Source organism: Ctenopharyngodon idella, chromosome 3 (assembly GCF_019924925.1).
Source record: "Ctenopharyngodon idella isolate HZGC_01 chromosome 3, HZGC01, whole genome shotgun sequence".
In the NCBI taxonomy this organism is placed as follows: Eukaryota; Metazoa; Chordata; class Actinopteri; order Cypriniformes; family Xenocyprididae; genus Ctenopharyngodon; species Ctenopharyngodon idella.
Window position 1 is genome coordinate 30,936,575 of NC_067222.1, and position 11,432 is coordinate 30,948,006.

General features: G+C 37.8%; 1 gene segment (V, D, J or C); it reads right to left on the bottom strand.

The window, feature by feature from the left end:
* Positions 1 to 1,884: 1,884 nt before the first annotated feature.
* On the bottom strand, positions 1,885 to 6,290 carry LOC127509621 (Ig mu chain C region membrane-bound form-like). The segment is given in 5 exon segments: positions 1,885 to 2,457; positions 2,636 to 2,947; positions 3,064 to 3,381; positions 3,920 to 4,222; positions 6,138 to 6,290. Coding segments are annotated over 5 exon segments (1,329 nt in total).
* Positions 6,291 to 11,432: the final 5,142 nt, after the last annotated feature.

Below are 11,432 nucleotides of genomic sequence, written 5' to 3' on the forward strand. Positions count from 1 at the left end.
CAAAACCTAGTGCCCTTTAAATACTCCTGTGTATTAATAAATGTTACTTCTTATGCTATAAACATATTTAGAGCAAAACTATAGTTTATCATGCAAATTAGTGTTTTTCCTTGAGATGTCAATACAGATTTGTGAACTTGAGATTAAAAAATACAAGAGAAATTGAATAGTTTCTTTCCTTTATTAAAGTAAAATCTAAAAACAAACAAACAAACAGCACAATCACATATTTACAAAAAAGAATAAATGTCTTAAAGCTGTTTCTTTGAGAGGCCTTGCATCATGTCCTTAAAGGGATCTTTCATTTCACCTGAAAGCATAATTTAACACCAATTACAGGAGGCAAAACAACTTCTGTTTAACACGCATGCATATATACAGTCAAACCAAAAATTATTCAGACACTAGATATCATTTTTGATATATTTTTACCAGTGGGTGCAGGACACTATAGTTCATTTATGTAAGTGAGGATAGCAAAATAATGGAAACTGTGAAATATTATACCCAAAAATTCTTCATAAAGTGGACTACCAGTAAAATTGATAAAAATTTGGGACCAAAAATTATTCAGACACTTTGACCTGACCATGTTTTGCTTAAGTGTTATCTGACATAATTAAGATTAATTTTTTCTGACACAGTTTAACTCTGAGATCTTGTCATATTTTATTACCATTTTTTTAAACTATAGTAAATAAACTGTAATAATGAATGAAATGTTCAAGGTGTCTGAATAAATGTTTGAATGTATATATATATATTAGTTAATGAAATAAATACAAAAAGCCACATTTTTTGCATCATCTCTCTCTCCAAATGATAACTAACTCAAATGCTCCTATAAAATCTAGTCTCATGTTTATCCTAAATTAAAATTTGCTAGACAAAAACATCTAAAAAGTGTATACCTTAACAAAAGTAGCACCTATGCTGTAGAACAAGGTGATGAGGAACAGGAAAACAAAGGTTACAGCCGTGTTTGTAATGCCACTCTCATCTGTATCAATGGGTTCAAACAGGGGATGCTCTATCCACACGAGCAATGCTGAGGAAACGAACAAGAACACATTCGCATTAAGACACCCTCCAACACAAGCTGAGTATAAGAGTCTAGCATATTCCTTATGTCTATGATGATTTTAATCAGTTTGCCTTATTTAAAATTAGACAGGTGGACTAAAGGCACGAATATGATTATTTTAATCAGTTCGCCTGTTCATCCTTATTTAAATTTAGACAGGTGGACTAAAGCGAATACGCAGAAGGAAACCAATAAGAATATTGTGAAGGACAAAGAACCTTTAATGTTTCTGAAATTTGATGATTTGTATTTATTTATCTTATCATGTTTGCTACATAATTAAAACACAATGGAAATCTGCGTAAAGAAAGGAGACCCTGACAGTCTCGAATAAATCAGCAAAAAAGTTCTGAATGTGTCCTGGCATGCTGTAGATGAACCAATGTGACTGTAAGAATTATCAATCTCTATGAGCTGAACTGTATAAACGGAGAGCATTATATGTCTGAGTGATCAGTACAAGACATACATTATGCACACACACACACACACACACACACTGATAAGCATTTACTCCCATTATTGAGCATTTTATGTGGCTGCTAATGTTTTTTTTTTGTCTTCTGAATAAAATTATTTTTATTTTTATGTATACATATATATTTTTTAAAAGTACTCTAAAAATCCTTCTCTTCGATGTATTATTATTATTATTATAACTTTCTTGTTTTTTTGTTTGTTTTTTATTTCAATTTATGTGGAGTGATGTTATGTTATGATGTCTTTGTGACCTTTTATGCACACATACACTGGGACAGGGACATGTAAAACATGATAACATAAATTAAATGCACAGGAAATATGCTTAGTTTCTTTTTTTATTAGTCTTTTCCTAAATTATGTGCATGAAAATATCTCAAAAAGCAAGAAGCCACAAACATTAAAGACAAACACACTTACAATTATGGACATGTAACTCAAGAACAAAAAGAAACACAAGATGAACAAGTTAAACACTTAACAGGCATAACAGGAAGACATCACATGCATAACGATCTAGTCCTTGCAGGATGCAGGGGTATTCATACTTAGATTAATTACACCTGGCTTATCGATATGATCATCAATAGATCTTGTCAGTACGCGCATTTTTTCATCAATGCTTTCATGGAACACAACACAACTGTACACTATACCGCTCTTCCACTCAGAATAACTGACTGTGATCTGACTGTAGACGGAGAAGTATTCATCATCCTGCACTGGCAGGCTAGTTTTGGACTTAAAAATCACAGGTTCATCATCAGCAAGCCAAGACACAAACACCTCTTTGGGGTAGAAATCCTTCACATAACATGTCAGGGTCATCGTTTCACCCTCTTTGTGCTCTGGGGGTGCTAACAGGTAAACAGAGGGTCTCTTGGGTCTCGCACCTAGTAAGACAAGATCACAATTAAGACCAGAATGCGGAGTCATTCTCCTCCTCTTCTTCTTCTGCTTATTTTTTGATGAACTGATATATTAATGTCAATTGTAATGAAAGACTGTATAAATCAAGAAACATTGTGGAAGCAAGAACTGCACGATGTTTTGCAAAAAGAAAAAACATACCATTTTCTCTTTTGAACGTAGTCTCCATGGGCTGTGGTAGTTTTGTGTGTTCAACTGTGCACGTAAATACTGTGCCGTTGCTCCATTCTTCGTAGCCTATAGGGGCTTCAAGCTCCACCTTTATTTTGTTCTTGAAATGTGCCTCCGATGCCTCAGCGATGACAAAATTATTTGCTTTTATCTCTATTTTGGTGAATCCTGGATTTGCTCCTGAAGCTTTGCACGTCAGCGTTCCTTCTCTATTTTTCAGCATGTCTTCAAGGGACGGGGGGACTATAACAGCAGCAACATTGGTGCAGTCATCAGTAATATCTATGAACAAAAAGCAGACATGCAACAGATTTAGGGAGAGATAAACATAATATGAATAGAGAAATAGAAAAAAGAAAGCTTTTCAAAGCATTCACAGTCCTCAAGAGAAAACATACCTGTATATGCGGCCTCTCTGACTTCTTTTCCCGTCTTGTGCTCAAACTCGCACTTGATTTTGGCGGCTGGCTTCCATTCTTCGGCACTGATTTGCAAACTGCTTGTGGCGCTATATAAGGTTACTGAGCCATTCTTCTCACTTGTGTCATAGGTGTTTATTGTATTTGCCACCTGCTGACCATCCTTAAACCACTTAAACGAATATTTTTTAGGTGAAAACTGCTGGGCTAAACACAAGAAGGTTGCTGTTCCATTTTCTAAATCCTTTTGTGTAGGTACTGTTAAGTAGACAGTTGCAGGCTGATCTGGCGGTGGGGCTGGCAACATACAGGAGAAAGCAGAGAGGAGAGGACATGAAAAGCACAAGAAAATAGTGCAAAATGCTTTATTAAGCAAAGCACATAGGATGCACCTGTAGTTCAGTTTGAATGCCAATGTTAAGTGTTGTAGCCTATTTATATTTAAATTTATATTTTTTATGTTTATTTTTTATTTTTATCACATATTTATTTTATATTTTATAAAACAGGAAGAAATCTCATATGCTGTTGTATTCCCTGGCATGAGGTAGGAAAAAAGTATTTCTGAAAACATAAGCCTATTATGTGTTTTTCTGTAGTGTAAACATTCACTGTCATCAGACTTTAGTAAAGGACAACTGCTTGACAAACACAAAAATATAACAGCAGGTTCGTTGGCATTAAACAATTCAACCAAAGAGTGTGCTAAAATGTCCATTCAAACATAGCTTCCACGAAGAAACCTCATCATAATCTTGACCCAACAGCAAGAGAGACACATGAAGTAGCTACACTGTCCAATGTAAAACGTTAACATTTCAGAGATTTGACTTACCTGGTTTAACTGTTTCAGTTTTTAGAGTGCCTTTCGAATTTGAAGCTTCACATGTGTAAGGTTTTTGAAGATTCCAGTCGCTTTTTTTCACACGCAGATGGCTGATTTTGGTATAGTCTCCTTCACTCCCGAACGCTGGATACTGCACGAAATCAGTCACCTCTTTCTTAGCGGGATCCGTCCATTTGAAAGTAAGCGAGTCCGCGGGGGAGAAACCTCTTGACACGCAGCCGATGGTGAGGAACTCAGAATCAGAAGAACACTGAGACAGGCCGAAGATTGACTTCGGCGGAGATGGTTGAGCTGTAGAGACATTACATATTTCTCAGACAATATGCTACGACCTATAACATAACATATGCAACACTATTAAACAGCTACATGTCAAATGAACGAACTAATAAATGAATGAATAAATCAAATAAATAGATTAAATTATTTTACGTGAGAAGAAATACATCACTATCTTCGCTTTGCATCAGAGTCATGTGGCCAGTTGAATAAACTGCTTAGACTAGCCTTGCAAGTTAATCATCTTTTCTTCTTCTTCTTCTTTTAAGACTGTTCATAACATTTTAAGTAGGTTACTTTAACAAGTAGATTGGTAATAAAAAGTAAGACTGACCCCTTAGTTAACTGCTAGTTGGTCTCCGTCTTCAGAACTATTCGGCCGCGTAAAACATAGGCTAAAATCTCGCGAATTAGGGGAAACATTTTTTTTTCTTGCACTCTTAAAAATAAAGGTTCCAAAAATTAATGCGATGCCATCGAAGAAACATTTTGAGTTTCTCAAAGAACCTTTCAGTGTAGAGTTCTTAGAAAAAAATCTTAGTGTGAAGAACATTTAAATAACCCAAAGAACATTTTGTGGAATGGAAAGGTTCCATGGATGTTTAAAGGTTCTTCATGGAACCTTCAACGACAATGTCATTTAAGAACCTTTATTTTTAACAGTGTAAATGCTACAATTAATAAAGGATTATTTAGACTAATTTTCATTTATTATGACTGCATAATGACTTTTTTCATTTTGTTTCAAATGAAACAGTTCTCGTAACTTATAAAGTGTAAATTAAAAAATAAATTGAATGAAAATTCCAACCTTTCGAGAATTTTTAGAGAAATCAGTTTGTAACTATGAAATCATATAAAAAACGATTAAAAATAAATAGCCCAATTTAAAAATACAAACAAACATTCCTCGCACTTCTAAAATTCTTTTATTTTCATTGTGCTTGCAATTATTTTTTGAATAGCGGCTGCTGTGTTTCCGCCAAAGACCTTCTTTTAAATCGTTAATTGCCCTCTTTAGGCATCGACAGAAACGTTTCTAAATCAGCAAGCTACGCCAATTTATTAACCTATTATTATTATTGTTATTATTATTATTATTATTTAATACAAATAATATCGGGATGCAATCAACAATTTAAAACATAACGCGTTATATTAGTGGCAGTATCAGTGCAGAAAGTTTTAACGCACCAGGCACGTTGCAGTTTAGTTAGGCTATTTAGTCTTTTATTTATGCTCTGGCTGTTTTCAGCGTCTAATATTTAAGCAGATTAAAGCAACGCATGCGAGAAAATGAACAATCAAAGGTGTCGTTTAAGAATAACTACTGTTATTGATAACTACGTTTTTATCAGCTGAACAATATTATAATATTATATTGCCTTTTAGTGAAATTGCATACATTTGACAACAGCTAAATGAAGACAAATTGCAATAGAAAACTCTAACAACTCTGTTAAAAATATAATAAAAATAAATAAATAATAACATTTTGTCTTATTTTACGATACAAATGTCCTTGCAATTAATGATAAAATCTTACTGTTTGTTACGGTGACTTTGGTGCCTCTTCCCCAGTAGTCGAAAGCCCAGTCACACAATATTCTTTTAATGTTACAGAGCAGTATAAAAATACAGCGATCAGAGTCTGCTGAACGACCTGTAGCCGATTTCTTGATTTATTTGAATGCACAAATCTAATTATTTAGAATTGTAGTTATTCATAATTAATGTGAATCTTAATTGCGTTTCTAACAAAACACTTAAGACCAATGTTCTGACTTTAATTGCTCTAATCGTAGAACAAGAAAATCGCCATTGAAATGTTGCTTTAATGTAAAAACAGTTTTTCGACAAATTAACTTCGCACACATTTATCGTACTTAAATCAGATTTTGATTTGGTAGGTTTGTATTTTTCTTACCTGACGAGACAGTGACCATGGTTCCTTTTCCCCAGTAGGCAAAAGCATCGTCACACTGACTCTTTACCCGGGGATATTGTACAAAAATACCAACTATGTAACCTCTTAACAAGTCGCTTTCATTTATTATTCTAACCCACAGATTCGACCATTTATCCTTTTAATTCAAACTAATGTTTATTACTGCAAAACGGACCAGCGGTCTGTAATTTTACATTTAGCTATACTATTATATTTAAAACGTGCCAACGTTATAGAGTAGATTAGATTAAATTTAACATCTTACCAGATGTCACTGTGACCGACGTGCCTTTCCCCCAGTAGTCAAAGCGATTGCACAGTGATACTTTTAATTTCTTCAGTGCACAAAAACACAAACGATTTCCCCCCACTAATATAAGCGAATCTATAGCTGCAGCCTGATTTATTCATTTATTGCAACATTATCCATGATATTTTTCTATGACTAAAAAGTGTTGTTAATAGCCTAAGTTAATAAAAATTAATATGCGTTATTAGTTAATATGTTAATAAAACAATAACGAATGATTTAGTAACGAATCTAACTTCTTACCTGATGTTACAGTCACCGCGGTTCCCTTTCCCCAGTAGTCAAAGGCTTCGTCACAGCCGGAAAGTTTATGATAAGAGCCATACCATAACCACAATAATACATTTACACAGGCTATAGGCTATGCTTTGTCTAGATCGACGTTCCCAAAGCGACACGGTTTGATACGTTAGTTCGCACTTTCTGTAATCTGAAAGTTTTACGCGTTATTTTTTAAGGTTACCGACGCATCTTTCCACTGTTAACCAAGGTAAAAATTGTAAATACGTCTGAAATTGTGTGACAAGACTACTTACCTGATCTTCAAAAATAAATAAAAATAAAATAACAGAAAATGTCAGCAAGATCTTACCTGAGGAAACGGTGACTTTGGTTCCTTTCCCCCAGTAGTCGAAGTAGACACAGTGACTGGTGCCTTTGAGTTACTGACCAAAAAGCCCATACGAAGCAGTGATGTTCATGTGATCAACAGAACTTCAACCTAACATTTGTTATTCTACTTTTCGGTCAGGAGTAACGGATGCAGTAAACACTTCTCTCGCCTTTCTATTGTTCTCAATTGTCCTAAGTCCGAAACATGATTTGCAGCGCTAATGTTGCATTTTATCCAAAACATGAGGACCCTGCAATATAGAAACGAAACCATTTTATAGGCTACATGTACATACTGTAAATTGTATCACTCAAAAAAGTTATTTCTGCTGCTTGTTTAATTTATTTAATGAAGAGGAGTTCATTTTATCACAACTTTAATTGCGTTCATTTCACTTAGGCTAAATGTGTAAAAGGAAAGTTTACCTAATCCATGTTTGCTGGATCTACATGTAACATGCCAGTGTGTGCTATTGCTATAATAGTTAACCTGAAAAAGATTTGTTGTTGAATCTGACATATCTGAGTCCTGTTGCATGAAGCTAGTTGAACAAACTCTGAGTTTCATAGTAGGTTTAAAATTGACAAGTCCATATAAATCCAGGTTCAGCAGCCTCACAACGCTCGGTATTAACATTTTCTGTCAAGGTTTGATCAGGTGTGACTGTGAGTAAATAAGAATGGGGTACAGGGCAGGGCATATGTATATTGCTTATTGTATATTTTTGTTATTTTTAATTTAATTTATAAAATAATTTAATTTTGATTGCTTTTTCTGTGTTTCAGGAGCTAGCCTGTGGAGCGCCTGCCCTCCGGGGTCATCTGGGTCTTTCTCTTTCTTCACTGCATGGTGGCTTGAGGTTTTTATGATTGTGGGACTGTGGTCCAGTGACTCTTTTTTTCCTTCCCACAGGCTTGGTTTATCCTGTATTATTTTTAAGGGGTGGATTGACACTTTAGAGTGTTTGGCATATGGCCTAGTTTTTCTAAATTGAGATTTTAAAAAATTAAATTAAAATTGGATTGTTTAATTACAGGAGCAGGTTATGTTCCATGGGTTAGTTTGCTTAAGAGGTATTCAGATGCATGTTATATAATTAATATTGTTATATTAATAACTAAATTTGTTATATAGTTACAGTTATATACAATGTTATACATATATATAATTTTTTTATAACAAGACATTTTATATAATTTCTATAATAAAATACATATGTGATATCTTATTAAATAATTAGCATCAAATAAACAATATAATTCTTATTCTCAGTGAATAAAGATTACTTATTAAATTAAAAGATTGAAAAAATTATTGTACAACCACCAAATATGTGGTGATGTGCACTAAGTAGGTTATGTAAATCGGTATTCAACAAACAGAAGAAGAAGCAAGTAGAATGGCAACACAAAAGCTGTTCAGAGTTCTTTCTCTCTCACTACCCTCGACCCTCAGGCCACCGCTAAAACCTAAACAGTTGGTGGGGCAGCCTTGAGACGGGTGACCCGGAGTTGTAGGGGACTGCTCTTTCTCAGAGCTGGTGAATGCACCTTCCCCTGGAGGAGGGCCGGGTGGAGAATCTTACTTTGGCTGTTCTGCCACTGCCCCATTGCCAGCGGTACCCAAATTCTCAGAAGGAATGGTTACCACATACTCCGGTCATACAGGGTGTGCAGTAAGCGATGCACTGCTTCCTCTTTCCCAGCCCATATTCTTTCACCACAGGCAGGAAGTGTGCGTTCAAGGATGTGCTGCTTCCTCACGCCTCCCTAGCCAATCCCTCACGGGACCCACGGAGCCAGATAAGTGCACCACACTCACTGCCTCTACTTTGGCATGCTGTGCTTTCCAAGTTAGGCCCCAGCACGCCACAGGGCAAACAAGCACTCCCTGTCCTGCGAGCAGAGATTGCGGTACTTTTGGCGAAGGATGCACTAGAGCCTGTCCCTCCAGCTGAGATGAGATCAGGATTTTACAGCCCATGCTTCATCGTACCTGAGATAGCAGTGGGTTACGGCCAATCTTGGATCTGTGTGTCTTGAATTGCTTTCTCAGGGATGGGGCAACATATGGCACCCGTGTCCAGACCCCTGGAACCTCCACGTGTGGTCTCTGGACGGGATTACTGCCAGCAGTAGTTGACACTATCACTTCAGCTAGAGCTCCCTCTATGAGGCACGCTTATGTTTTGAAGTGGAGTCTGTTCGCTGAGTGGTGTTCTTCCCGACGGGGAGACCTCCAGAAATGCCTGGTCAGCTCTGTGCTTTCCTTCCTTCAAGATGGCTTGGAGCAGAGGATGTCCCCCTTCACTTTGAAGGTGTATGTTGCCACCATCGCAGCACATCACGATGCTGTCGATGGCAGGTCACTGGGAAAGGTCCTGAGAGGTGCCAGGAGGTTAAATCCTCCCAGGCTACGCCTCATGCCCTCCTGGGACCTCTCTGTCATCCTTTCGGTTCTTCAGAGAACTCCCTTTAAGAACTGTCTTTAAGACAGCACTCCCATGTGCTGTTGACAAGTAGATAGCCAGGGGTTCCCGCTTGGAGTGCCATTCCCCTCAAGGAGGGGATGTGAATGCTTATTCTGCTCCTCCATTCAGTTCCCTAGATGGCAAACCCTGTTGGAGTTCCTCCAGCATCCTGCGGCAGTCAGAGGTGTCTGACACCAGGCCCAGTACTCATATGCATGCCCGGCCGGTCAGCCCTTGTACAGGGCTAGAAGCCCATGTGAACGTGAGTCCCTGCTTGATAATCCCATATGTGTTTGTCCACGATACAGTTTCCCTGATGGTTAACCCATGTCTTTTCCTGGGCAGCTCTGCTCTGCCCTGTCTCTGTGCCAGTAGCGGTTCGACCGTCCCCACAGTAAACCCTGTCCCTTCCATCCCCTATGGTATGGAGTACTTCTCTTGGGCTTACTTTGGCCGCTGGGTAGGTTACGACATTTGTGAGAACAGTTCCCAAATGGGCACGCCGTGGCTTGCCAGCATTTGCATCTCTAACACTCGTAACACGGTTCAGTCGCTACGGCGCTTTCCATAGGGACCCCATTACGTCAGTATCGACGTAACGTCGAACTGACTGACTGAATGGGAACGTCTAGGTTACTATTGTAACCCCCATTCCCTGAAGGAGTGAACATAGACATTACATCCCCCTGTCATAGCCCTGAACCACCACTGAATGGCCAGGATCCATGTCTCGGCTCCTCAGAAAATCACAAATGAAGTGAGTAATGCCGGTCATATTTATACCCGTATGTACGGGTAGGTGTGACTCGGCATGCAAATCTCACTGGCTAATGTTCATTGGCTCCTTTTGTTACCACTTGGAGGTGATTGGGCTCCCAGGCAAGACCCCATTATGTCAGTATCGACAAAACATCTCCTTTCCCTCCTTCAGGAAACGGGGGTAGGGTGACCACCAGTCCAGAAAATTAGGAGCTTTGTCCCGCGTCCCACAAAACGCAAGTAGTGTCCCGCATTTCAGTTATGTCTGTATTTTCATCACTGAAATTACAATACCACAGTAAGAAATAAAACTGTGACTGGCATTTAAAAATGTGCAGCTATCATGTTCTTATGTAATCATCCATCCTGATGGCAAATATTTCCAACGAACATGCGCCAATCCCGTGGGTGCTCGAGCGCCACCCATGGAAATGGTCGAGCACCTACGGAAAAACACGAGATATTCTCCATTCATTTTAACCAATAAAAAAATTGATTGCAACTTTCAGACACAACTTTCTTCTCATATTAATAGTTCATTTAAGGCAGTTTTATGGCATTATTCTCTCTTGCTCAGATATTACATGTGCGTGCTCAGACTTTGCCCTCCTGCGTGTACACTCGTGAATCTAGAATTGTCTTCTCTCCAGGATTGATGTGATGTGTTTTATTTGGAAATGTGATGTTCCCAGAAAGTTCTCAGAATGTCCCTGCTGCCCTTGTCAAAAAATTGAATTGAAAATTAGAGCTAAGCTGACTTAAGGTGGGTGCACACTGTGCGATTTTGGCCACAATTTGGTCATCTAAGGCTAATTTTGAGAATGAAAATCACACAGTGCGCTCATGAACTAATATAACTACTGTATCACTGCATCTGCAACTACACAGTTAAAAAAGCAACATAACATCAGTGTTTCTGGCTCATCACTGACTGATGGAGGTAAGCGCTTGCTTTAGTTGGGCTCCTGACCCTTGACGTTTTAACTTTAGTTTTTCTCCAATTGTAATAACTGCATATTTGTTACAAAAAAAAATCTGATCAGATGAATTTGGTTGCATATTGATGATTTCATCTTACAGTGGTCTTATTCGCTGATCTCCGAATATTGTATTCCTTTCACA